Source organism: Penicillium hispanicum (assembly GCF_028827665.1).
Source record: "Penicillium hispanicum strain IBT 35686 chromosome Unknown utg000006l_segment0_segment0, whole genome shotgun sequence".
Classification (NCBI taxonomy): Eukaryota; Fungi; Ascomycota; class Eurotiomycetes; order Eurotiales; family Aspergillaceae; genus Penicillium; species Penicillium hispanicum.
Window position 1 is genome coordinate 1670039 of NW_026623198.1, and position 27798 is coordinate 1697836.

Genomic DNA, 27798 nt, shown 5'->3' on the forward strand with positions numbered 1-27798 from the left:
AAGCAGAGAAGACGCGCAGAAGAATGTGGAAGATGCAGTCAAACGCGCCTTTCAGAGGGGGAAATAGGCGGGGGTAGCGAAGGGAAAGAGCGCACCCTGTCGCACAGTGAACAGCGACAGTGGGAGGACCAGATCAAGGTGGTATGGCAAGACAATCACAGCACAGACTTCTTCAATAGACACTGGTGCCAGTTGGAGAGCGATATCTCACGGGAATTTCCTTTTCTGCAGGAAGCTCCGGCAACTGACGGGCCAGCAGTGTCGTCAATGATGCTTACTGTGACCCATTGCGCGCCCGGTTTTCACATTGCATGCAGGGTAGCAATTCCCAGAGATCTCACCATGATTGGTGTCCAGACCTCAAGCGACCGTGGTTGGCGGAAGCTTCAGAGGCTCCAAGCAGTCAAGGACGTCAAGAGAGAAAGCTCCGCCAGCATCCGATCTATGAAACCATTCTCGGGATAGACCCGCCAACGGTGATCACCGTGGCGGGATCGCGCTTAATTAGACCACCCAGATCTTCGCTATGGAATTTCAAGGGTATCCAAGAGAAAATGCATCCCGAAGCCACAGCTTCCTCTCGTTCGGACACTTGCAAGACCGGAACCACGTAAATGCAACTCTGGACCGGATCCGCGCCCGTCCCGCATCGCCATTTGCTGAGCGTATCGAACCTCTGCGAGTCATTGCGTAGCAACCAATATTTTGATCTCAATCTTTTGAGCTTTGCTGAACGTTAGGATCCATGACTTTCGATGATTTATCTATCCCACAAGGCTCGTCGCTAGCTATGTAACTAGTTATGTAACTAGCTAGTTACATTGCGGCATTATAAGCCAGAATTCAGATCAGAATTCTCTTACCTAGCATGGAGTCACTAATGCTTTACAAATTGTCCCTAGATATATATACTGAGGATCTTTCTCACCAACTGCCTATTACATCAGCTCGTTCATGTGAGGGTTTGGCAGGAAGATATTCATAGCTATAACTCTATATGGCATAACTCTCTAGACCAACTCCCACTGTCTTCCTACTTAGGTAGTAGACAGTTCACCAGAAGATCAAGGCGCAGGTTGAGCATACCCAAACTTTGCTCTCCCGCCTATCCCTCGTATTCGAGGCATCGGGCGCCAATTAAAACTCTGCAGGCCCAGTCTGTGTTTAGCCAAGCCTGCTGGACTGTGTGTTGCCCAGTCATGATTCCAGGAACAGCAATAGGATGTCGATCAAAAGGCGTAAAGCAGAGGAGGATACCTCTTGATGCTGTGTCAACCGCCCTGACACCACGACCCAGCAGATTTTCAAATGAGATTTTACTCCCTAGAAGCCTGGCAGGTCTTTTTATACGAACACTTGGTCCATCTCATCCTCGATCATTACTGATCAGACATCCTTTCAGCGACATTTACCTAGTGTGGCCGTGCCATCCGCCCCTCTAGCCAAGAAATAGTTCGAACATAGACGAGCAGAATAGCTTGTAGATCAACAGCTTTTCCCAGTAATGATCTTCCTCAGTCTTTCCCGAACTTAATCACCCAGATCTCTAAGATCATGACTGGTCCAGGTACAGACTGTACGGCGATCTGGAACATTTGTGGTCAAGCCGAATACGAGATTAGTCCCCGTAGCATAACAGATCGATCTGTGGGGGGTATATATGCAGCCATGCACCTGAAAATCTTTTTCGACTGGAACTGAATCTATAGAATCGTTCGTCTATTCCGGCTGCCAGGCCCCAGAGTGAGCTTTGGTCGCCATCATGAAGCTACCACTTTCTATCTTTTTCTTCCTCCCCCATGTCAACGCCTGGACATTTCTCTACACCAACACCACCGATAACGCAACCATCCTCCACGAAAAAGGGACTCTTGGCTGTACCAGGGTAGACCTCGCCGGCGGGAAGGAGTTTTCATGGGATCCCGAGAGCAGCAGTTTTTGCATCTCGATATACTACGACGACAGTTGCACCAGCCGCGGGGGAATCTCATGTCCGACATGGAAAAAAAACGCTAGCACGCACTTCGGAAGCATCGAGATCTCAACCGATGACGAGGCATCCACTGCATCAGTGTCGATCGTGACTCTGGCCCCAATCTCCACGTCTACCGCTACATCCTCCACGGCGAGCACGCCAACCACGACTACAACCTCAACTACCGCAGATTCGCCGGCCACAGCAAAATCCTCCTCTCGCCCTTCGTTATCCGGCGGCGCAATTGCTGGTATCGTGATAGGAGCGATCGCAGGAGTCTTGATAATCGCGGCCTTATGCTTCTTCCTCAGCAGACGGCGTCGCAAGAATGCAGCAGTTATCACTCAGCAAGCAAACTCCGTACCTGAGGGACCGTATACACCTCAGACGGCCACACCGGGCACGCCCGCTACATCTGGACCATCGTCGATGGGGATCTTGGAGAAGCCCCCGAGCTCGTCGATCACTCCCGCCGCCTACCGTCCTGCTGCTGGATCTCGCGTTGTCGACCTCTCTGGGCCTGAACGCCCGAGTGAGCTGGGCGATAACTCAATTAGCGAGCTGGATGGTCGAGCAGGAGGCAGATAGAAGTCTACGAAGGCATGTCAAGGGGCTTCTGCTCCTTGAGTTACTATGCGGCTCCGGAATACCAATTGGAATAATAGTGTTTATTGGCTTCGCGCCGTTAATATTATGTTTAACTGCGACTATCATGCCGAGAGTATTTCAGAACTGCAAAGGCTCACAGTCCTTCATCAATTCGTCCCAAAAGTCGTCTCCCAAGACCGCACCGGGCCCAAAGTCCATCGTCGGAGGAGGGATTTCCTGCGAACGCGATTGGTCTGCATTTGAGCGTGCTTGGTAGGACTGCCACCAGGTCTTAATAAATTGAACCTTGTCTTTGATCCGGCTGATGACCAAATCGGGTTGTTCACCTAGCCAGTGGGCCGATGCGAACTCTTGTCTCATCTCCAGTTGCTTGATTATTGCGTCGATAGGTGTGGCGAAATCATAAGTGTCTCGGGCCACTTGCGGGTCCCAGCCTGGGCATTCCAGACTGGCTAGCCGGGAGAAGGTCAACATCACGTATATTGCCTGGCCCCAGCTGGAATATGGGACTTGGAAGAGCATCATAGGATCAGGGACATCGATAAAAACATGGAAGAAAGCCTTGATACTTTGTAACAGCGTCCATAGCACGTCTATACGCTCGTTGACGGTGGCGGGGGGATTCCACAACGAGCTATAGAGCCCATTTTCATGGATCAAGACTTCAACGGCGTACTTTTGGAGGAGGAGAAGCACTGGGAGATGATCAGTGAATGGCCGGTGGGGGTGTTGCGGATGGGGAACTAACCGTTATTTTCGATCTCAGGTGGGAATAATTGCGTCTGAAGGCGAAACTCTTTGCGGAGGGTCTTGAGATGAAGAACAACAGGTGCTGATACAAATTGGGTCTTGTCTGGGTCGTCGTAGGGCACTGCCTGCACCACTCTTTCAGCGAATTCTTGCACCTGGGTCATGCGCGCGAGCAGCATGTCACTTTCGTATTCCCGGGTGTCCAAAAGAGCCTGAAGCTGCTTTTCCATGTATGGAGTATATTCGAGGGCGTGCACTCGTCGAAAGATCGCACAGATACTAGAGGCTATTAGCATAGTCATCAACTTCGACAAGCATGGAACGAACACTGATGATATGTAGAAACATCCGAGCAACGCCCGCTTTTCGTCATTAGTCAATATCCGAGACTCGGCCAAAACTCCGGTGCTGGCCATCGTGCTCGATCTATCGAACTCGAGCTTTCGCCGGTCGCTGCCATATGTTGGTTTGTTGAACCCAAGGTCAGCCAGGAGTGCGATTGCCAACTGGATCAGGTTGGTCATCTGGGAGACCCGGCCGAGGTGACAATGGTACCTAAACAGGGGATTATTCAGCGAGGGGCTTCATGTGGACGGCAAGGGCTTGGAGTCGAACTCACCAGGCAATATGAATTAAAAGGCCTTGCAATAAATCCAAGGATCTTTCTCCGTCGACTAGTAGGCGCCGGCCTACTTCTTCCGTCAAGCGGGTCCCGAGTTGATGTTGGAACGCGCGTGTCTTGTAGGCCGCTGCCATGGCCATTGCTTTGAAAAGAAACGGTTTCTCGGCATATAGCTGGGCGGGCGGAACATCAGGAATGACAACGAAGGGGAAAAAAGGAGCCAGCTCCTCTCGGTAAATGTGAAACAATTCAACCAAGTCGTCATCACTGGCTGCCACCGGCCGGGCCTGAAGCCGTGAGGAGGGCTGGGAGGCCTCGCGCTCAAGAAGCGAGCCAATGTTCTGGGGCATATCAACGCTTCTGGCATAGTCTCCCGACGAACTGCCAGGGGAAGGCTCTTGACTACTAGGAATGTGGCCCGCGCGAGAGGTATCTGACAGGTGGGGCTGATTCTTGATCTCCAATTCTTTCATCAGGCTCTCGACCTTGTGCTCCAGCTGAGCAAACCGCCTAGGGTATGGGGTTAGCGTGCCGGGGGGAAGGGACATCCACGAATCAAGAGGGACGATATGACATACGACCTGGGCAGTGGCGGGCGGCGCTCACCTACCTGCTGGGAGGAACATTCTTTATTCAATCGCGCACATCTTCAGAAAGCGTTAGCGTCTGCTGATTGGTCCCTGCATGATGGATTGCGCTGCAATCGCAGCTCAGGCGGTACCGCGGTCACCTACCGCTCGCAAGGCGCCCCCTGGTCTCCGTAGACGCATTTTACTTTAGCCTTGGCACAGGGCCGACATGCCGTGGCCTGCGGCCGTGCCGCCCTGCTCTGAGGGGTGGTTGCATGGCCAAACATCCTTGGATTGACTCGCGCGTGCGGATGTGAAGAAAGGCGAAGTGGACCATCGGGGGCGGAAGGCTCGGAGGCCGGACACGGAGCCGGAACAACCCGCGGCATCGATTAGTCTGCGATCATCGCGACATTCGCACTGCGGCGAGGAAGTTGCTGCGACTTGATATATCCAGTGGTGACCGGTTTATACCTCCTGGGATCCTTTGAGGTTTAAAGTCCCTTCCCCCTATGCCGCCCCACCGGGGCGAATCCGAATTACAACCCACGGTAGCAACAGCCCCTGAACCGGCAGAACAAGATGTGATGTCTATCAGAGATGGTCCCTTTTGACTGCGCAGCCTAAGAATAGAGCTAGAAACGAGTCGTGCACGCAGCGGAGTAGAGGGGTGGCCATCTCCAGGTACGTGCTACGTGCTTCTCTGCCTTTTCCTCGGCCGACGCGAACAGACAATGGAAACACTAAACGGCGCAACACTGGCGTTCTATGATGGGATTAGCGTGTTGTGGGGAAGGGTCCGTAGAGGATTCAGAACGGAGTGGTGCTCCGCGCGAATAACAGCCGGCTTAGAGGCGCCTACGCCAACAGGAATGGAGTACAAAGCAATACTGGGGCTACCGTTCTCTCGCACTTGAAGAAATCCGCGTATCTAGCTAGTTTGGTAGAATCTATTGAAGCTGGATGGGGAGCGTGGAATGTGATCTCCCAAGTATATAGTTTCCGCACGATCTAGATATCTATGGATGTATCCATTTTGCACTGGTCATCAAATGCGACTCAAGCCCACTGAATTCCGCCTCGTACTATATAATAAATGTACAGACAACACGTCCAACGTGAGACTATAGACGGCCCTATATCATTTAGATCGTAGTCGCCACATAACACACTCCACGTGGAGTCCCACTGGGGAATTCACCGATGCCAACCAGGATACGGAGCTACTGCAGCACGTCACCAAATAGGGATTGGGGTTCTCTATTCTTGCTAAGGTCCGGAGGTCCGGGGTCACAAGGGAATCAGCCTTTTTGGAAGAATTTCATGGCCGACTAGCTTTCCCCAGACAACCAATCTCGACCGTTTCTCGAAACGATCTCATTGCGCTGACTCTCCATGTCGCATGTTATAAAGACCTCATGTTGTCCCACCGGGAGGCATCTTGTACACCGTCGCATCGTGAGCCTCTTTCGGGAGTATCCCACGGCCGCTGTCCAGCAAACGAGAGAAACCAGCTAGCAAGATGTCGGACCTTAAAATCGAAGCTCAAGAGGGGGTACATGGTATCTCGACGGTGGAAAACGCCCCTCAGGTCATCACCGGCTATGGAGAAACTGCCAAGCGTGAAGGAGCGAAGACAAAGGAGGTCCGCAACGTATGTATGGGATTGTTGAATTACGTGAGGAAAAAAGAGGTCTCAGGTGTCGCTAGGCTGAGCTCTTTGCCGCGATCGAGGAGACCAACATTGAGCGATGGAGCAAAACCTCTATCCACCTATATTGTGAGTATCAGCTACATCGCACGAGCAGTCATGGCCTGCGAAGTGGTTTGCTGATCAGCCTGGAAACTATAGTTTGCATCTTCGTCTCTTTCCTCTGCGCCTGTGCCAATGGATACGACGGTGGGTTTTCTGCTCATTCCACTGTTGCTATATCACCCGAAATGGCAACTGGGCATCTATATGCTGCGCAGCCCACCGCTAAACACCTCTGCAGGATCCTTGATGAGTTCCATTCTCGCAATGGACCACTATCAAGCCATTTTCAAGACTGGATTGACCGGCGAAAAGGTCTCCGTCGTCACCTCGCTATATACCGTGTAAGACTTTAGCTATGCGTTCGACTAGGGGACAGCAGCTCATCTGATTCATCCTACACAGCGGATCCATTGTCGCGACCCCCTTTAGCGCCGTCATTTCCGACAGGCTTGGTCGTCGCAAGTGCATGTTCACGGGCGCCTGGGTGATTGTCATCGGCTCGATCATCATCGCCACCTCCATGAAGCTGGCCCAGTTTGTCGTCGGCCGATTCATCCTCGGCGTGGGAATCCAGATCATGGTAGTCTCGGCCCCTGCGTACGCCGTTGAGATCTCTCCCCCACATTGGCGTGGGCGTGCCGTCGGTATGTGCTCTACGAATGCTACTCCCGTCGGGGACGTAGGTTAACCACACCATTAGGATTCTACAACTGCGGCTGGTTTGGAGGCAGTATTCCCGCTGCTGCCATCACGTACGGCACCAACTATATCCACAGCAACTACCAATGGCGGATCCCGTTTATTCTGCAGTGCTTCGCTTGTGTCCTGGTCATCTTTTTTGTGTGGTTTATACCCGAGTCGCCACGTTGGCTGCTGGCCCAGGGGCGAGAGGCAGAGGCCACAGCCTTCCTGACCAAGTACCACGGCAACGGGGATCCGAATGCCCGTCTCGTGCGTCTAGAGATTGAGGAGATGAAGGAGGGCATCCGCGTGGATGGCATCGACAAGAGATGGTGGGACTGTACGTTCTCTATCTGCGCCCCAATCGAGTTTCACATTCTCCCTGGCGTCAACGACTGAAACCCCGATATAGATCGTCCTTTTGTCATCACCCACAGTGGTCGCTGGCGCTTTGCACAGGTCATCATGATCTCTGTCTTCGGCCAATGGTCCGGCAACGGTCTCGGCTACTTCAACTCGACCATCTACAACATCCTCAACTACAAGTCCAGCTCCATGCAGCTGCTGCTCAACCTCATCAACTCGATTGTGTCGGCCATCGGCGCCGGCATGGCCGTGTGCCTGACGGACCGGATGCCGCGCCGCCCAGTGCTGATCTGGGGGACCTTAGGTGAGTTGGAACAGATCGAGTGCCGGGTGATGGGCACTGGCCGCTGCTTGGGCACGCGCAACTAAACACGATCACACCAGCCTGCGCGATTACCATGGCCATCAACGCTGCCATCTCCATCCCCATCGCCGACACAGGCACCATCAGCCCGACCAAGGGTCGCGCCGCGCTGGCTTTCTACTACCTGTTCAACGTGGTGTTCTCGTTCACCTACACGCCGCTGCAAGGGGTCGTCCCCGCCGAGGCGCTGGAGACCACCACACGCGCCAAGGGTCTGGCACTCTCCGGGTTCATGGTCAGCTCGATCAGTTTCATCAGTCAGTTCGCGTCGCCTATTGGACTGGGCAACATCTCGACCAACTACTTCTGGATTTTTGTGGGCTGGGATCTGATCGAGGTGGTGTTCTGGTATTTCTTCTGGTATGAGCCTGGCCGTGCTTCTTTCGAGTGGACCTCGAGACTGACTGGTGATGACAGCGTCGAGTCGCAGGGCCGTACGCTCGAGGAGCTGGAGTGGGTGTATCAACAGCCTAACCCGGCCAAGGCGTCGCAGAGTTTGGACAAGGTTGTGGTGCAAGAGGATGGGACGGTCACCGAGAAGATCGAGCACGACACTTGAGTGTGGGCACATTAGCTGTGAAGAGATGGAAATTGGGAGCCCCGGTGGAGATTGTCTGGAGCCATGTCAAAGAAGGGATTGCCGATGTTCTGTCGGAGCTGTGACTGGCAGAAACCAGAAACTAAGCTTAAATAGTGACACTGGGACGACCACCCAGACAAACTTCCCAAACTCACTTGGACACTGGAGTGGACTCGATTCATGATCCTGATAGGAGTTCACTATAGTTATAATTAATGGATCGGAAATGACTGCTGTTGGAATGAGTGTGTGGAGAATCGCATTAATAGTTTATCCTTTTCCTGTAGGGTGGTATACTCGATAGGTTCCTGTTGTTCTTCCCAGTGCTCTCGAGAGTGGGGTCCTCCTGAGGAGGTCATAACAAATAGAAGTAGATATAAAAGCAGACTTAGGATATAAAAAAGTATACCTATAAAAATATTTAGGATATATTATAACAAAATTTTAGTTGATAATCTACCTAAAAAAGGTTCTATATCTTCGCTACTATGTAGCCACCTCAGCCAGCCACCCATTGCCGATCCCTAGCTGTGGCATTTGTTATCTCGCCATAGCCAATGGCATAAATCGCTCATCGACGATCAGTATCGGGCTAATTCGTCCTGGTGTCATAGTCGTCTCCGGGACGCCTGTTTTCTTTCCCCGCTCTTCCACCATTACCATATAACAGTTATCTGGAGGCCTGTATACCAGGCTCAGCTCTCACCCGGCTTCTACTTTACGTCCAGGCCACTTCACGGTTTTCTGGTCATGACGCTCCATAGTTTGTATGGTTTATGAACATATCTATATAGCTAGTAGAAGGGTTATTGCTTATATCTTTTTCGATATTTAATAGTGAAGTCTAGCTAAATCAATTTTATAGGATATTATAGTTATATGAAAGTGTATTAGGATAGAAGAGGTTCTAAATTAGATTGGAAGGATCCTATCTATTCTTAATTTTCTAGTATCGTATTTCTATATCTTTTGACTGCGTGGTATTATCCTCGAAGGAAACTGTAATAGGAGATAGAGCAGAGTAATCCCTAGAATATATAAATTGACAGTATTAGCCGAAGGCTTCCTCGCGAACACTCTCGAGAATTGCTAGATCAAGCGCCTTTTTAGGAAAAGAACTTTCCAATGCCTTGTACATAAAGAACTGCTTTCGAGTTCTGCCAACGAATACATGGAATACGTTAGATTGTAGAACCCTGCCAAAGCGTCAAGGGCTGAAACCGTTGTTCAAATGAAGAAATTTTTACTCGTGATATGCGGGAAGCATTGTGTGGAGAGTCTTCGGGTAGAAATGGATGTATAGTGCCGGGGTTGCTCGATTTGATTGTGCGGTACAGTAATATTCGAAATCAGTTTTACCACCACACTCCTTCGAATTAAGTCCCGAACGCTCACTAGAAACACGCTAATCTAGATACGGCATAGACATCGATCCCCAGTTCCCAGGCCCAGATCCTGTATTTTACATAACGGGAATGGGACCTTGCCTGATGTATTTGACAGGAAACTGCTATACACACGTTACCTCTGTGCCCCTCCTTCCCTCCATTGAACTACTGTAGCCTTGCCGATCTTCTTTGCCAATCACTCAGCTCACTCCACTGGCACACCTGGGCACGCTGTGTCACAACCTATGACATTAAGTAGGCTGATCATCTACTGCCTCAACTGTGATGGGGGAATCCAACATCAGAGCTTTCAAGATCTTCTTGTGATCAATGCACTTTAATGTTGATAATTATACCTATATGTAGGTAAAGAGTGGCGAATTGTGGAGGGTGCATCATCGAGTTGGAATCTCAAGCACGGGCCACCAAGAATGGATGAGAAGATTCAAAGGTCCAACCGCCCCATCCGCGCCGAGGCCGACGCCGGAAGTTAACCTACAAGGTATGATAGGTACAGTGGATAATTGAACAAACCCCTGGATCCATTCAGAAATAGCGGTGAGGCAGTGTCTGCTAGACCATGATGTCAATCATTACTAAGGTTCTATGCTGCTATCTAGGGTTTGGCTGATCGCCTACAGTATTTAAAACCTGAACTAAATACGCGACAACTGTTCACAAAAGCGGCTTCCTGACTTTACTATCATCTGCCTCTATATCTACTATCTTTCTACTACTTTTGTCTACAATCCTTCATCCCTCACATCCCCAACCATGAGTGCTAGTCTATTGTTCTCCAAGGTTGGTGCCACGAAGGAGAAGAACAAGCAGGTCTTTATGATGAAGATTCCTGAAGGCGACTTGAAGGAAAAAGATTTGAAACATCTCAAGTCTCTGATGGCGAGTCAAAAGGATGCGAAGGAATAGTGAGTCTCCGAGTATATCAGCAATCTTTTGCTGGTATTCATCATCTATTTTTCTTTAGCGCGTTCCTCCCATTCTGTAACCAAGCAGGTGCAGTTGTCGACAATAGCTGGAAAATCCAGGATTATGTCGATACCGTGAAGGTAAGTTTGGCCATTTCACTGGTTTCGAGTGTCTCACATGCTCGATAAATAGACTGGCGACACGGACAAAAAACCCAAGACCTATGATTTCTATCTCTTCGAGAAGCCTGCTTTGGATAGTAAAATCATCCCAAAGATTGAACTCAAGCTGCCTGTAGGTATTCAAAATGATTGGCTTCGACGCTTAGGATCCATCGCTGACTGCAGATAGGATGATGTGAAATATCTTGATCCTGCCGTTTTGAAGAAACTCGAATCAAGTATCGAACTAGCATCCTGGAGAGCAGCAAAAGGCAGCGGCCAAAACTGGTACTCATTATACCTCCCTGCGCGCTGGGATTCTTGTGCGAAAGCTAAATTCGACTCTCAGTGGCCCGGCGCAGCTGAAAGAGAATGACTGGAACATAGTTGTCACAAGCAACTCCTTGTGCTATGGACTTTCCATCGTGCGAATGATAAGAGGAAGCGGCGACAAAGCTCAAGCTATCCCAATTGGTGTGACTCGAGCCCGTCAACCAGGTCAGAATATTCTATCACAACGAGCAACTAGCTAGGTACTGATAGAACATTCCTTCAAGCTTTCCAAATCAAGGCCCGATCATTTAAGGTTTCGGATGAGGCCGAGGTAAGGCACCACTTCCATTTCTCTAAAACTTCAAAATCTGACTTGATAATAGCCAAAGCTTCGAGTCCCAGACTTCATTGTCGATGATCAGTCTTACGTTTCAATTTACGAGACTAAAAGCCAGTTCCAATCTTCACTCTCTGAGTCGTCCATCTCGACATGGGATATCCTCCGATCCGGGTTTGTTTTCCCCCTCTCTTGTTCAAATTCGTTCTTTTAACTCGAAAATAGGGCCATGAGCTTCCTTGGTAACAGCGTTGGCACATCAGCAGGGTACACACAGTCAAATTCAGAGCAGTCCTACGAGATCAAAGAGGGAGAGACTGCTCGAATGAATATTTCATACAATGTAAATTCCTTTTTCGATGTTTTTTTAAATGTGCTGACTATTCTAGTTTCCGAGGGCTACCTTGATACTGGATGAATACAGCCTTGAGCTCACACAGAAATGTGAAGAGGACTTGGCGCTAGTAAAAGACAAGGTCTCATTGGAGAAGTTTTTGGAAATCTACGGTGAGTGATCGCGCTCGAAGGTCTTCCTCAATTTGTGTGCTGATCTCAAAAGGCGAATACTTCAGCAGGGAGGTCCAGGTAGGAGGACGGCTTTTTGCCTCAGAAGACTTTGAGTGGAAAGGAGAGGGTAGTGGGTCGGATGTCAAGAAATCCATGAAGATCCAGGCAGCCTCCTCACTCAAGCTGGATATCAAAGGTGTTGGCTTGGAGGGCGGCGTGCAGGGTGGATATGGCCAAGGTTCTGGAACAAAACGAACAGATACTCAAGGTGCGATGGAGAATACCCTGCAATGGCAGGCAAATGGTGGTGACACCCTGCTCTGCAACAAGTGAGTATTATCTATGACGGACTTGAAAGCCATGCCACCACTTTACTAATTATCACGCACTAACTAGCCCCCCCGAATGGTGCCCCACAGTCGCTCCTCATCACAACTGGAGAGTTACCAATGTACGGAATATTGCATTCCTCACAATCTTAGAAGAACAAATTGACTGACATATCTTGCAGAGAGCTGGAAACTACCGCCTATTGGATATGATTGCCAAATTCCCGGACCAGGATAGGATCAGGGAATTCATAAAAAAGGGGGATTACCAAAAAGTGATGGACTCGTTGAAGCCGAAATCCGGCAGGAAGTTCTATCTGCGGAACGGAAACCAATTCCAGTATCTGACAGCTTATCAGGAATCAAAAGTTCCCGACGGTATGTTCATCATCTACACTCGAATAATTCAGATGCTGATCATCCTACTCATCTAGAGGTCAAGAAGAACAGACCTGCTGGTTCGAGCAAAGCGTTTGGAACGGCGATATTCGCACCAAGTGCGCCCGAATGTGAGAAATGGTCTGGGCTCTACTTTGAATTCGAAACGCTTCAAGGCGAAATGGTGCAAAAGGTATGATATCCCGCTTTCTGTCAGATTACGTGCTATTCTGATTCTTTAGGTTGAATATGCCAAGCCATATGTTCTCAAGAATTCTGCAACAGGGCTCTATGTCCGTCTTGGGGAAGCAGGTTTGCTTTCTGCGGGCACTAAACCCCCGAATGAATTTGTGTTTCTTAGATCCGGGGCGCTGGGCGAGAATTTGAGGGGAGAGGTTAATCAGAAAGCTGCAGTTAGCCTTGGCATATCCCAGATGACTGGTGATAACCCAGCACGTGTTCATTCTTCGATAACTTGGTATGGCAATCACGGGATTCTCGGGGTCAGTTCGTTTGATCAGCTGTTAAATGTTAGCACTATGTATTTCCAATTATTCTATGAAGATCGGGAGAAGGCATAATGGGAGGAAAAGCACAATTTGGATACTATCGAGGTGGAAGTGGCCCAGGGATAATTTGTCGAGGATGAATGGATGAATGTATACCTAGGTATCTCGGTATAAACAAATTTGCCAATTCAAGATGAAAGATCAGGAACTAGTCGACTAGGGTGAAAAACATTTCCTCTTTTCTCCCCTTTCCGACCAGCGGTTGCAGAAGAGTGACGATCGTCTACGTAGTTGAAACAGATCTTGAGTGAGTTCCTTACCCCGAGAGAACAGACCTAATCACATCAGAAGCTGCTTGTCAATCGCGGTCCAAATAATGTCAGTATCATTAAATCGTTTAGTCAGATTGCGCTAGGTACGATCAATTACTAAAGCGACAATTGCAGTGTCATCAGCTCTCACCCAACGGCGGCCGGGAAATTTTCGTCGAAGAACCTTCTCTAATTCTTTTTCCAAGGACAGCTGCCAGAAGGCGCTGGGGGCTAAAATGAGATCTTCCTCTATGTCCTTTGATGCCTCCCGATTATTGACTGTTACTCACTACTCTATACGGTAGTGGATATAGGTCGGCGGATCATGGTTGTAAATTCTTCCTTTATCCTATTCGGACAACTAGAGTAGTCTGAGAGTATCTAGTTGTGATTGGCTATTCTCATGCATACTAGGCGGGGAGGGACCGAAGTTTGATCGCGAACCACCAAAATACCTAGGCGTTAGAGCGTACTACGAGCTAAGTTCCTATAGTTTAGGCTCTTTAGGCTAAGAGATATAATCAACGTGATATAGGCTCTACGTTATTCTTATATGATGGTAGTCTTGAAAGGCCTATGTTAGCTTCTTGGGAGTACTAGTTTTCACTAGACTCCAGTAATAAAAGAAATTATAAGAATGGAGAAGTATGTTTACCTACTAGGGTTGGTCCTCTATAGTGCCGCTACAGTCTTCTACTGGATGTTAAATAAGTATAGGCGAAGGCGTATGACGAGGAGAAAGGGAATAGAAGAAGGATCTTGCTAGATTGTTAGGATTCCCCTTTTGTTTGGTTTGTTTATATAAAAGATTCTATCAGTTTCTACGGGGAATTATGGTACTATAATAATGGCCTATTTGTCGTTACTAGTGGATATATTAGAGCCCTATTAGGATTACTAGGGGATGAGCTAAAATTAGATTGGCGTGTTTTGAGTTAGGGTTCATGTTAGGACTTAGGCGTGGTTCACCTAAGCCTAACGATGCGCGCTACTTATATCGGTCCCGGGCATGCTAGAACATAGAGTTCTAGCATATTTGGTCTTTTGGCCTGTTGGCTAAGTGCGCCCGGGCACTGAGTCGTAACAGTTCAGGAATTAATTCGAAAGAGTGTGGTGGTAAAACTGATTTCGCATATTACTGTAGCAGACAAGCACAGATTTTCTCCGTTAGCCAGTTTATAGAAAAGTGCATTTCTATGCTATTTATGGTGGCTGACCAGAGCCTCGACCTTTAGTCATAGTTCGTGCTCTGCAAGGCATTATCATATGGCCGTGCAATAGTAGAACTGAGGAGACCCACTTTAGCTGTACAATAGACCAATAAAACGATCCCTCAGCATAAATAATGTCAGTAATCTAGCCGAAAACAAACTTGCCTATAACCCCGATGACGAGAAAAGGGGGCGGTTGTGGCAAATTACCTAGAACGCGTCTTTAGCATGTCATCAATAAGAGGAATTCTAGCTTCTTTCACCAGGAGCACGAGAAAGCGCTGGGCGTGCTCTGGTCGCGCGGAGTTGTGCACGGAGATAGTGAGTGGCGTAATGTGCTGTGGGATCATGTTGGGATCCGGTTCATGGGATCCACCGTACTCTGTATGGTCCAATGGTTGGGGAATCAGGTAAAATTCAGATAATTCTAAATACATGCAAAAACAGTGATTTTAAGGTGTCGAGTACGATCACGTGCAGTTACGTGCCTCGGATCCTAGGTGTTAAAACAGGGCGAACTGCACCATACCCTTACGCAAGTAATTATCCACATTGCTGCTCCGACAGATCACCTAGGTGGCCGTTTAGTCATCATCGACTTAGAGGACGTGAAGTGGTTAAAGCGCCCTTGGGCTCTTGAGCTAGCGTCTGGTAATACATAGCGTGGTCATCGCGTAAAGGCTAGAGAACTTAGGCAAAGATTCCTGACCAGCTTCACTACCACCTACACATGACACCCCTAGGCCTATTGCTAGGCCTTATTTCTTGATTTATTTCTGTACCATCCGGTAACGAGGAGGAAGGAAGTATTCTCTGAAGTTAGGTCCACCAAATAATTACCCATGTATGTGAACTAGAAATCGCTTTGTGGACATTCGAGACTATCGTGTCTCTAAAAATATATGGTGAAGGCTCTTAAAAGAACTAATTAACATACTGTCACTTAGTACGACTTCCCTGCCCAATATGACCCTTTAGAGTCTACCCCTGAACATCAGACTCATCCCATTATAACAGGAAGCGTACAAACTGGGGTAACTTCTCACTATCTCCTAAATATAGCGGACTACATAGCGGGCGAAGAGGATAAATATCCCGAAAGCACACAAAAGTCGGATATAGCTGTCCAGGTCACCGGCAAGCAGCTGGTGTACGGAGGCAGAGGCCATACTGAAACCAGGAAAGATGACATCTATAAGAGACATTTGGGAGGGGCTGTGGTAGGCACCAGCGCCGATGGGGTTAATTGTAGAGAATGACAAAGGTTCCCGAGAATGATTATATGAGTGAATTTGATGACCGGGGCTATACCGTTTCATGAGAAGATCTGGAGGAAAGTGGTATACCTGCTCTAATTTATAGGGCAAGCCATTAACCCTCGTCTCCCGCCTAATTATCGCCGTCAACTTAAGTTAGGTCAAAGCCGAGCTGTAGGCGTGCAGTATCTACAAGTAGCAGCAAAATATTATTTTGATTGGTTAACATCTATCAAGGATCATACTCTAGTTCTATTCCTATTCAAAATGGCGGGTAAGCACGCAGATAGTGTGTAATCTTTTGGGGTCTTTTCTTGAATGTATGAAAAATAACTTAAAATACAGCCAACCAGTGGTGGACATAGACCAATAGAGGGTCTTTCTCATCCCCGTCGCTGATATAAACCTTTACGTTGCATTGAACTTGGACCTGCAAACATGAAAATTGATAAGTCAATAATTATCGAGACTTTCTGATATTTTATGGGGCCACAGAGGGTTTACGCTAGACTGGCCACGTCACACATCAAATGTTGGAATGAGTGTGTGGAGCATCGCATTAATAGTTTATCCTTTTCCTGTATGTTATGATTAGTTAAGCGTACGCCCCCTAAATTGGCAGATTGGGCGGAATAGCAACACAGATTTCTCATTGATTCCTATTGGACGGATCCCCTCCCTATCCTGACAACTGCCAAGGTCCCCGGCACGTGCCCGACTCATTGGGCCTTCGTCGATCCGGGGAGAATTGCTTCGCTACTCTAGATAAGCTCGTCGACTGGGATCTCGTCTCCTTCTCTGCTCCTTCTACTCCTCTACTCTCGACTCTTTATATCTGACCCGACTCGACTCGATTCCCCCTCAAACGAACTCCGTGATTGGCCGTGCCTGATTCGGCTGCCTGACCCGCCCGGGTGACGTGACCCTGTGCCGCGATAAGATCGTGAAGAAGAAGGAAAAAAAAAAAAAAAAAAAAACACCCCCCCCCCCCCCCGGTCCAACGGTTGCAGATGCGAGTCTGACGATCAGTCTGCACCACGATGCAGTCCACCGTCCTCCTGCTGGGGCTCTTTGCGGGCACCATCTCCGCTGTCCCTCTGGACCAGCAACCGCTGGCCGGTGCAAGCAGAGCTGTCGGCGCAGAAACCCACGACGAGACACCAGTGCCGCTAATAGGCACATCATCGCCTGGTCTACGCGGTCGCTTTCTACACATTACCGGTACGCAACAGGAACCATAACCCCGCTCTGCGACAGACTCTCGCGGGATGTCCCCGTACTAACGGACTCGGATGATCAGATTTCCATCCCGACGGATTCTACAAAGCAGGCACCTTGACCGGCGAGGAGGATGGCTCGTGCCACCACGGCCACGGCGATGCGGGATACTTTGGGCAGGAAGGCTCCGACTGTGACTCTCCTTTGGCGCTGGTCAACGAGACCTTCCGCTGGATCGAGGCGAACCTCAAAGATGAGATCGACTTTGTGATCTGGACGGGCGACTCGGCCCGCCACGACAACGACGAGCGCATCCCACGCACTACCGACGAGATCGTCCAACTCAACGCATACATGGCGCAGCAGTGGACGAATCTCTTCGGCACCCGCGACAAGGTCCCCAGCAACGTGCCGCGTGTGACGGTCCCCGTCGTGCCCACCTTCGGCAACAACGACATCGCGCCGCACAATATCTTCCGGTCGGGACCGAACCCCTGGACGAAGCGGTTCACGGAGGTCTGGCACGACTTCATTCCGGAGAACCAGCGGCACTCGTTCGTCGAGGGTGGGTGGTTTACCTCCGAGGTCATTCCCGGCAAGCTGGCCGTCGTCAGCTTGAACACCATGTACTTCTTCGACTCCAACAGCGCGGTCGACGGGTGCGCCGACGCCTCGGAGCCCGGGTATGAGCACATGGAGTGGCTGCGTGTGCAGCTGCAACTCCTGCGGGAGCGCAACATGAAAGCTATTCTGATGGGTCACGTTGCGCCGGCCCGCTCGGAGGAAAAGACCAACTGGGATGAGACCTGCTGGCAGAAGTATACGCTGTGGATCGACCGGTACCGCGATGTCGTGGTGAGCGGTCTTTACGGCCACATGAATGTCGACCATTTCATTCTACAGGATAGCCACGACGTTGATCTCCTAGCGCAGCCGAAGGCGGCCGATGGCGTAGTGTCCATTCAGTCCAAGGCAGATTACCTGACTTCTCTTCGGAAGCAGTGGGCGGATCTGCCCTCGCCGCCGTCAGGGGTCTTTGACGATGCCAGCGTGGCCGAGCGCAGCGAATCATCCGAGCTTGACGAGAACAAGAAGGGGAAGAAGGACAAGAAGAGGGATAAAAAGAAGAAGAAAGAGAAGAAACGACGCAAGTTTTTGAAGAAAATCGGGGGGCCTTGGGCGGAGCGATACAGCGTGTCGATGGTGTCGCCCAGTTTGGTGCCGAACTACTTCCCGACTCTCCGGGTGATCGAGTACAATATCACTGGAGTGGAGGATGCTGGAGTTGCTAATGTCCCTGCCGTGACGCCGGACGTCGATTCCACCTCTCTCATTGGAGCCGAGGCGTTGGCCTGGAAGGCCCCAAACCCTCCCCACGACCGGCAGACGAGATCCACCAAATCCGACTTTGTGGTGCCTCGTCCCCCCTCGCCAGCCAGCCCGCCGGGCCCAGCATACTCCAATCAAGCCCTGAGCCTGCTGGGCTACACTCAGTACTTTGCCAACCTGACCCGGATCAACGCCGAGGTTGCGTCAAGCGGCGGGAAGGGTGGGCATTTCAACTTTGAGGTTGAGTACCGCACGGGCGACGAGGTCTACCAGATGGAAGATCTCACCGTGCGCAGCTTCTTCCAGCTCGCGGCGCGGATCGGGGAGGACGGCAACCTGTCCGCCTCCAAGAAGAAAAAGGTGAACTCGGCGTGGCGCGCGTTCGTGGAGCGCGCGTTTGCTGGGTTCGTGGATGTGGATGATTTGGACGAGGAGGACGGCAGATTGGGCGTCTGATCCTACGAAAGTCGGGCTTTCTCTCGCTTGACGCGCACAGGGAATTTTGCATTGGTCGATATATGGGTTGCATCACTCCAATCCGGATTGGAGATCCATCTTGCATAAGTCGGTGTTTTCTTTTGATTGGTCTTTTTTGGGTGTGAAACTCGATCCTGGTATATATACATCTTCATAATATGATGACATGATGAGCTGTCAAAATGGCCAGATCCTAGATAGGGGCGAGCGACATCATTCTAGCGGTGTGGTACTTGTCCGTATTACTTGTAGTACTTTGAGCACTTGTAGAACGATACGCCGTCCTCGTGCGATCCTACCAGGTCAAGACTCGAACGGAGGGAGAAAAGAGAATCTCGGGATGAGAGTTGTACACCGAGTCATCCCTACGAGGATGACTTGTAATATCTCACCATCACTGAGTATGTGCATACTAACTACACATGTACTGTCGTACACCTCCGTACCCACTCCGGTGGATATATCAATTTATGGGTGTAAATTAAAAGCGACAGCGTGGCAGTCCGTGCTTTCCCTGATCCTCAAACGCAATGCGAAACGATCAACTTTCCTCGCCCAACGATCCGATTATCATCTCATTGGGCGCACGCCGCGCCATCGTGGCCGAGCCGCTGCCACGTAGCGCGCCTCCTATGGGCTTCCCGTTCCCCCGTGCGGCGATTCAATTCCTGGCTAGACCATGCAGGAGGCTGCACAGCATGCCTCGCCAATGCAGAAATGGGGCGAGAGGCAGCCGACGGGGTTGTTCCAGTCGGATTGGGTTGGGCTCGGGCATCGCATCGTCATCTTTGGAGATCGTAGGCACTGGGATTCCAGCTCATTCCCATCCTACCTGGATGCTCCGAACCGTGGATAGTCGTATAGGAAGCGATATAGCTCTCCAGGTAGTTATCAACCGGCAGCGATGTCAGTGGAAACACTAACGAGACTAGTAATTACCGCGTCTCCGTTCTCGTCAAGCCTCGAGTCCCGTGTCGATACAGAGCAAATCACACCAGGGTAGTCTCGCCCATGCGTCACTGCCATCTCCGAGTAAACTCCTTACGTGCAATTCCACTCTCCTTTAAACCAACAGGATTCTACTCCCCCAATTGCCGCTGTCCCTGCTGCCATCGCTATCGCCATCGCCAGCTCCGAATCTTCCCCGCATCCACCACCGAGAGTTGCGCTCGCTCTGCGTCTCTCCAGCCTCTCGCCTTCCCCTACGGGCATCGCACGATGTGTCCAGCCTGTCGATGACCTTCGCCCGAGCATCCCGTCCTCGTCCTCTTCGATCGTGCCTTGCGTTGCTAGCTGTCCCTGGCTGCGGACATATCGGATCGCACTGTGCCGAGGGCCCTCCGACGCTGGATCGGCGCCCGCACAACGTCCTCTGCCGTGCAAAAACCTGCCCAGCTCAGCTGTATTGCGGCGAGTATTTCCGGTGGTTGGGAATCTGGAGCTGCGAAGCGGAAAGGTCGAGGACGTGCACCCATTGATCCAACACTGGCCCGCGGAACCCTCGGCGCTGGTTCGTGCTCCTGAACCCTTACAGTGGGCACATTGGGCCACGCACGCCACGCCGGGCTCGTGCTGGGCATCGGATCTGCGTACTCAGCGACTCGCGCGCTTTTGATCAGTCCGATTTGCCGGAGTGCTCGGCTCGGTTGCGGTCAATTGGCCGTCGGGGCGTCGCCGGGATACGCGCTTGATTGGAGCATGCTGCAGGCGCTGCGTTTGAGAGTCGTTTGAAGCTTGGTTTGCGCGCGCGAGCTAGGTGAGCTTGCCTCTTCTTTTACTTTGCCTCTCTTCCGTCTAATTTGTTTTCCTTTTGCGATTGCACTATCCTACCGGGCACAATGGCTGACTATTTGGATCTAGATCTAGAGCTTCCAGTCTCCCCGTCACTGGCTTTATGGATGGCCTCCTCCGAGGTGGATCAGAAGGCCCTGGCCAATTTCGCGGCCGTCACGACCTTGGAAAATCCGTTCTTATCATCAATGCTGTATAAAGTGCTCGGACTGTCGGTGATGCTGTCCAAGAAACTGCTCCGCGCGAGGCGACTACGACGACTCGACATCACCCGCGAGACCAAATCGCTGCAGCTGTACCACCACATCATCTGGCTCTCGCGCGAGGGCCTATTTATATTAGAAGGGTACATCTTACCCATGGTATCGGCATTCGTGGAGTTAAAAGTGCTATCATACAAACTCCGCGCCTCATTCTACCACATCTTCGTCCTTTTCCACAACCGGCCAATCATCCAACCACCAACCATCGAGCCGCCACCAAATCTCAAGCATGAATCGATATACGGGGCCGACTCGCTCACAGCACTGAGCGGCGTCACCGCCACCGAACCAACCAAGACCTCCCACCCGCCGGGCCTGGCGCCCGTCCAGGTCATCCCGCCGGCCTCCTCCTTCCTCCTCCCGCCGCTCGACTACACCGCCACGGCGACAGCCTGTTTCAATCACGCTGCACTCCTCGCAGACAAGCTCCTCTCCGGCTCACACCCGCTGCGCCTGTCCGTGAAACTCGAATACGCCGCCTACCTCTACGACTGCCTGCAAGACCCCCTCGCCTGCCGCCGCCTCGCCAAGCACGCCATCGCAGACGTCTACAATGCCCAGGACGGCATGACCGACGAGGACTTCGAGGACGCCGCCGAGATCGTCGGCGTGCTGGGCAAGATGGTCAAGCGCGGCGGCAAACCCGGCAGCAGCACCGCCGCTAGCAGCAGCTCGCGCGGCGCCCGCTCGCGCAGCCGCAGCAGCCGCAGTCCCTCTCACCTGGACACGAGCGTGCCGACCACCGTCTCCCCGGCGCCGGTGACCAAGTCCACGCCGACCAGGCTCCAGGCCCGCGCGGCCGAACCCGCGGTGCCGGACGTGACTATGATGAATCCGATTTGACGTTGCACGGCGTAATGACCTCGCCCAGCCGAAACGCGCATGACCGGCTGTTTCCGTTTTGTATGTGATTTTGCTTCTTCGCTTTCGCGTTTTGCCTGCGCTATTTGCTCGGCGGCATTCTGCTTGTGCTTTGTGTTTTGTTCGTGTATATAAGTGCCCTGTCGCTCGTGGCGTGTAAATACGCGGACTACATCAGGTTCCTCTTTCGCTGTCCTTGCCGGTATTGTCTTGTAGCATCTACATTGATCTAGAGCTTCCGCCTTTAGTGTAGATGCCTAGTATTCTCGAATCTCTGGCCGTCGACGCCATTTATAGTTTATGATATCGCCCGCGCGAACACCGTGTGTCGACTTGTGTGATAAGGTTGCTTTGGGCGTGGGAGGAGGGGTCAGTTGGGTTATACCGCTGCGGATCTACACTGCAATGCGGAGAGAAGCATGGATCGCGGTCTTTTCCTGAGGAAGTCAGGCGAGTAGCTGGTGATTCTTTCGAAAGCAGGACGGCCAGAGCGGTTATCGGGCAAGAAGACCAAGTCTGGGTGAAAAAGCATTGCATTCATCCCGCGTCTGTGATGCACGCTGCCCAGACGTCTATATACAATCCGTCGGCCGATCGAAATCCCCTAATCCGTCTTCTCGCGATCAGCAGCCTGTGTTTCATTTACAGACACCCGTGACGGAGCGCGCGACGTCATCCGCGAATGGGTAAGACTCGCGTCTGTCGTGCTGACAGCGTGGAACGAGAAGTCTAGTTCCCCCACGAGACCCCTGACATGCCTACCACAGACGTTAGCAAGCCCCAACAACACAGACATCAGAGTAAGATCGGGACGAACCGCATGAGCTGTTCCACGTCGCCGACGATACATCTCGTGGAGATCTGCAGGACAGCAAAAGCCGCAAAGCCGGGCTCGGCGATGTGCTTGATGCTCAAGATGTCCTTGTCCAGTGCCTCGAGTCGCTTCGAGAAACTGTACGGCCGCGGCGCTTTGAGATACGGCGGCAGTGGCTGGCGGTTTGTAATGCTGGCAGAGAGGAGGCACAGGAGCGAGGTGACTTCGTGCGTGGTGACCTTGGCGGAGCCGACGACGCGGCGGAAGTCGTGCATCCACACGGAGTTCGACTCGTCGTCATCTTCGTCGAGCCGCATTAACGTGTCGGATGCGTAGCCCAGTAAACTGAGATAGCTCACGATACTAAGTGGCAAATGGTGGGTGAGTGAAACGGTGATTCTGGTGTGGGGGGGGGGGGGGGGGGGGGGGGGATACTTACTTTTCTACACAGACGATGATCGAGTCGTACTGTTTCTTGGGAAAGCGGCCGCCAATCGGAACCTCCCATTTCAGAAACCCGGAGTACGTGCGCAGGCCGTTTAGCATCAGCATTTGCTTTGAGAAGACCTTGTGCCGCGCCTTCTCGAGTTTGCGGCCGGCCGAGCTTTTCAGGGTCATGTCGCCTTCGTCGCCGCGCATGCGAGCCGAGATCGTCTCGTGGATGATGGAGTAGTAGTTTGCAAGAAGGTACAACGAAGCGCCCAGGCTCTGGCGCAGGACTGAATGCTCCGAGATGGGGTACGGGAAAAACGTCCAGATGAAGGCGACGGCAATGCCTCCGCTGGTGGCAGCTAGTCGATAAGGCGCAAGCTCGTAAATGGGATAGTAGGTCTGGCCGTTGGATGTGGCGACCTTTTCGCCGACTTTGCGGACCGATAACTCGTAGCCCACGATCATGGTTGTGCTAACAATGCTGATGATGCCGATGACACGGAATCGGAAGAGCTTGATTGGCACGTAGAACCCACAGGAAATGAAGAGGAACAGGAACACGATTATACCCGGTGTCTTCTGGCCGGGGATATACCAGATCAAAAGGCTGGCCACCATGGCAATGACGGTGCCCGCGATACGCAGCACAAAGCTGAAGATGCTCTGTCCGGAGGTCGGTGACATGCTAAGATTGACCATGATCATGGCCCACACGAGTCGCTGCTTGATGAAAAAAGTCTGCGTATCGTGCAGGAAGACAACAATGGCAATTGTCATTGTAGCGCATGCCACCCGAAACCCATATGTCGACTCGAACGAACGTAGAAGCCACGGGATGACTCTGATCTTGTCGCCGATCTTTTGAAACATGGTGTCTGGCGGTAAGTGTTCAGGGTCTTTGCGGTGTCTATAGGCCTCGCCAAGCTCAAGACTGCTGTTCTGTGTGTGGACATCACCCATGTTATCATCCTCGTGGGTGTCTGTTGGCCTCAAGAAGCTCTTGGCCCGTTTCCAGAGCCGTTTGGCCCCGGGTATGATGAGTCGAGTTCGGGACAATTTCCCCTTTGCGGCGACCCTGTCAGCGTAGTGAACGAGCTCCAGCACTGTCTTTCCAGTGGAGAACAGAAGTTGCTCCATCTGAGTTTGAATTAGCGAACATCCCCCGAGCGGATATGATAGTAGACATACATAAAGAAAGAGGTACAGCTGCCGTCGGCTTCGATCTTGATAGGAAGCCGACGCATCGAAAAAATCTCCCTTCAAGCTCTGAACGGAGGAGGGATGATCGAAGAAGCCGGGTGGCAGTGTAATCCCTTTCTCCTCCGCCCATGTCTGCAGGGCGATGCGTTTGGCGCTCCGGAATTCACCCAATTTCTGCTCATAATGCTCCGTGAACCCTTTCTCTCCCGGCGCCGTATTTTCAGCCGCGGCTTCGACGTCCTCGTTATCTTTCTGTGACTCCCCGTTCGAAGCTGCTGCGGACGTAGCCCCGGTCTTTGTCTTCGGCGGCTTCGCCAACTGGAAAACGTATGATATATGGATTAATCCCTCATCGATTGTCTGGATCATAGTCGCGAAAGGATCATGCACCGCTCTCATGAGATCATTCCAGTCATTGACAACGGCCTGGCGAACGTCGTCAGGAATGTGCTCTGTGTTGGGGTCGATTGGCTGGTTCCATCGGTTATAGTCCGAAAGCCGCTGGAAAATATCAACCACGAAGCTCAGTCCAACCACGGGGATCATGATCTGCCGCAGGTGGCGAAACATCTTCTGCAGCTCATCCGGGCCTAGTTTCCCCAGTGCGAACTCACTTTTCGCAAAAGACAGGTCGCCGTGTAGCTTGGCATGCAGCTCCGTGATGCCTCGAATTGCACTCTGAATGGCCTCCGCTTCCGGGCTATATACTTTTTGCCCACTTTTGCCAACCTTCTCGCGGGCGTCATCGTACGTATCGGCTCTTCCAAACATATCATCTCTTTCCAATGTCTCAAAGTACACGGCATGGGCACCCAACGCAGACCGCAGGCCACCAATGTAGCCGGCCATCTGCTTGAACACGGCCTTGCGTGATGTCATCGGGAGAATGAAAAACGACGTGCCAGCCGATATACCCAACCCGGTGAGAAATGTCTTGGTCAGGCGGAGGACGAAAGTGATTGCAGCAGCCATATTCTGCATTTGTGGGGCATAGATGGAGGCGACATTAGCGAAAATCGCGTAGATGACGACCGGGAACTGGAACTGAGGATATTTGGCGCGGAAGGTATGCACCAGCCAGATCTGGAAGAAGAGCCAGACTCCACTGACGGCCGACGCCGAAGAGTTATAGGTCGAGCTCACCGTGGCCTTGGCAGTGGTATGTTCGCGAGCCTTGACGCTGGAGTACATGGTCAATAACGCCAGACATGCGGCCACACAGACGGCCAAAACGTCAAATATGATCATCTGGATGAACTTGGCACGGGGCATGATGGCAAATCCGAAAATAGATACAACGCCCATCAAGTATCCGAGGGTGGTAAACTCGTCTGCCACGGAGGTGGCTTGGTAGCTGCATGTTGGTTAGCGGCGTGTTATGTCCGGCATGAAGCGCTGGATCTTTGTTACCTACATCGACACCGTGATCGTCGGCGCGAGTGCGCCCCTATACCAGTTAGCATTTCCTGCGCCGACGCTGCATGGCCGTTCAGATACGCGCTTACTTCATCATCAGCAAGATGGTCGGCCGGTCCAGCCCTGTCTTGGCCCATATTTTCTTGACCCGGCCAGCGACGGTGGTTTTCTCCTTGCTCGTTGCCTGTGTGTCGCGGCGCGATAGCGTCGGCGACGGCGACGAGCCTGACGAGCCGGACGAGACCTCCGACTGGCGTCGAGTGCGGGAGGCCATGGTTGGCGTTGGCGCACGCGAGGCGATGCGATTTCCCCGCCTCGATCGGACTCCACTCAAGGACGCGCGCGATCAGTGTTCAGTGCAGTCTTCGACATACCGCATACAAACCGGTCAGAGTTGCAATCTGACCAGGGTGTGTGAGCAGTGATGGAGTCGAGTGGTTGGGAAAAGGAGGAATGTCGAGGAATGAAGTGCCCGGGGGAATCGAGGATTCGCGAGTTTTGCGGTTTCGGTGGGGCTGATTGGGACGCCCGTTGATGTATCCATGGATGCTTGGATAACTATGTGGACATTGTGACATTCGGATGAGAAGAGACTGGGAATTCATTCTAAGAGGCTGCGGTGGTCAATTTGGTGATCATATTGATTGTGAGACGCCAAATATGTCGTGCAGCATGTTCTATCGTTTAATCCTATACTCTCCATTGGATGTACTAGCAAGATAGGCATCCTTTCGCAGGCTCTTATCGAGGCGCTAGCTGCGACCTTAGTTTCAATAATATGAAACTTACACTACAACTACCAGCCCCGATAGGAATCCTGGTTAATGAGAAAGGGCTTAGTGCTTCCCAGCCCCTGAAACCTTCAAACCTCAATTCCATCAGAACACGATTCTTCCCAGCACGCTTCTACGCCCGAGTCTCTACATGTGGATAAGCATCGACCGAGCTATGTTTCTTGATTGATCGACACCTGAGCATCAGCACATCAGCACCAGCACCGTGATGAATCTTTGGCGCCATGAACACCGACTCGCCAGAGAAATCGATCATGACGCCGACCACGAATCATGATCCTCCCGCAGTGGCAGACAGAGAGGCACCTCCCATTGACGATGTGCCCAACACCCAGCATGCGCCAGACTCCTGGTCCTCAATGCCGAAGCGCAAGCCCGTCCCGGCTGGGCCTCCAGTACTCGGAGCAGCAACCACCGCAGCGCCTGTGGGATCAACAAATGCGAAGCCGGGATCCCACGGACAAAGAAGCGCATGGCTTTGGCCCAGCGCCAGCGTCTTTCACCTCCCAGCACATCCCCGATCGCGCCGGTACCTGATCATTGGCATCGTAGCCGCGATCGTCGGGATCGCATTGATCATCGGCCTCGCCGTCGGCCTGACGGTCGGAAAGAAGTAAGACTGAGCGACCACCGATAGCACACGGCGCCACAGCTGCTTGCGACATGTTCCACTGATGCCTGCGACAGGAAATCATCGAATCTCCCATTGCCATCCTCCAACGGCGGCCCCTACGAGGGAGACCTCACCTATTACAACCCGGCGCTCGGGTCCTGCGGCGACACGAATTCCGACTCCGACATGATCTGTGCCGTGTCTCACGTCCTGTTCGACGCTGCGTCGACGGGCTCCAATCCGAATGCCAATCCGCTGTGCGGGATGAAGCTGCGGCTGCGTCGCGACGGGAAGAGCGTGGATGTCACGGTCGTGGACCGGTGCGTGGGCTGCGCCGAGACGGACCTGGATGTCACGGAGGCAGTTTTTGAGAAGGTGGCCAATCTGGACCAGGGCCGGGTTGAGGTAGAATGGTCGTGGCTGGAGAAGGCGCCAGTGAGTGTGTCGTGAGGCGCGAGCGTGGAGTTGGTGGGTGTTGTTTATTTGGACGATGGACCGGGATATATGAACCTATGAGATATTCCAAGCACCCGCTGGGCTGCCTTGTTCTACATATGACCGACTACTCCCTCTTCGGAGAACAAATCACCGTTAACAGGAGAACACGGCCCCAGTGGCCCGGGCGAGGCTGTGCGTCACAACCGTCGATCGCGGCTTGGAGTGTCCTGCGATGTTTGGATCCTCCGGCCGTTCACTTTCCTCCCATTCCCCATCTCTTCGAGCGTACCACT

The 27798-nt window shown here is 51.9% G+C and overlaps 8 protein-coding genes across 8 annotated transcripts; 6 read left to right on the forward strand and 2 right to left on the reverse strand.

Annotated features, from left to right (window-relative positions):
- Positions 1-1762: 1762 nt before the first annotated feature.
- On the forward strand, positions 1763-2563 carry N7459_006956 (uncharacterized protein; the record flags this gene model as incomplete). Its single annotated transcript, XM_056946124.1, has 1 exon — positions 1763-2563. One exon carries the CDS (start codon positions 1763-1765, stop codon positions 2561-2563), a length of 801 nt encoding a protein of 266 aa, XP_056798123.1.
- Positions 2564-2701: 138 nt separating this feature from the next.
- Positions 2702-4812, reverse strand: N7459_006957 (uncharacterized protein; the record flags this gene model as incomplete). The annotated part of the gene is made up of 4 exons (XM_056946125.1): positions 2702-3279; positions 3333-3889; positions 3954-4466; positions 4691-4812. 4 exons carry the CDS (start codon positions 4810-4812, stop codon positions 2702-2704), a joined length of 1770 nt encoding a protein of 589 aa, XP_056798124.1.
- A 1235-nt stretch (positions 4813-6047) lies between these two features.
- On the forward strand, positions 6048-8251 carry N7459_006958 (uncharacterized protein; the record flags this gene model as incomplete). Its single annotated transcript, XM_056946126.1, has 8 exons — positions 6048-6179; positions 6236-6305; positions 6378-6425; positions 6520-6622; positions 6684-6925; positions 6982-7302; positions 7375-7632; positions 7713-8251. The coding sequence occupies 8 exons, from the start codon at positions 6048-6050 to the stop codon at positions 8249-8251; spliced, it is 1713 nt and encodes a 570-aa protein (XP_056798125.1).
- A 2183-nt stretch (positions 8252-10434) lies between these two features.
- N7459_006959 (uncharacterized protein) lies at positions 10435-13153 on the forward strand (the record flags this gene model as incomplete). Its single annotated transcript, XM_056946127.1, has 14 exons — positions 10435-10586; positions 10646-10727; positions 10780-10881; positions 10939-11036; positions 11098-11246; positions 11306-11352; positions 11405-11532; positions 11584-11701; positions 11748-11865; positions 11918-12194; positions 12262-12316; positions 12377-12572; positions 12629-12765; positions 12815-13153. The coding sequence occupies 14 exons, from the start codon at positions 10435-10437 to the stop codon at positions 13151-13153; spliced, it is 1998 nt and encodes a 665-aa protein (XP_056798126.1).
- Positions 13154-16899: 3746 nt separating this feature from the next.
- On the forward strand, positions 16900-18862 carry N7459_006960 (endopolyphosphatase; the record flags this gene model as incomplete). The annotated part of the gene is made up of 2 exons (XM_056946128.1): positions 16900-17080; positions 17160-18862. 2 exons carry the CDS (start codon positions 16900-16902, stop codon positions 18860-18862), a joined length of 1884 nt encoding a protein of 627 aa, XP_056798127.1.
- A 1859-nt stretch (positions 18863-20721) lies between these two features.
- Positions 20722-21780, forward strand: erg27 (the record flags this gene model as incomplete). The annotated part of the gene is made up of 1 exon (XM_056946129.1): positions 20722-21780. One exon carries the CDS (start codon positions 20722-20724, stop codon positions 21778-21780), a length of 1059 nt encoding a protein of 352 aa, XP_056798128.1.
- Positions 21781-22402: 622 nt separating this feature from the next.
- N7459_006962 (uncharacterized protein) lies at positions 22403-25934 on the reverse strand (the record flags this gene model as incomplete). Its single annotated transcript, XM_056946130.1, has 6 exons — positions 22403-22556; positions 22616-22975; positions 23052-24181; positions 24233-25598; positions 25659-25691; positions 25750-25934. The coding sequence occupies 6 exons, from the start codon at positions 25932-25934 to the stop codon at positions 22403-22405; spliced, it is 3228 nt and encodes a 1075-aa protein (XP_056798129.1).
- Positions 25935-26678: 744 nt separating this feature from the next.
- Positions 26679-27517, forward strand: N7459_006963 (RlpA-like double-psi beta-barrel domain-containing protein; the record flags this gene model as incomplete). The annotated part of the gene is made up of 2 exons (XM_056946131.1): positions 26679-27067; positions 27142-27517. The coding sequence occupies 2 exons, from the start codon at positions 26679-26681 to the stop codon at positions 27515-27517; spliced, it is 765 nt and encodes a 254-aa protein (XP_056798130.1).
- Positions 27518-27798: the final 281 nt, after the last annotated feature.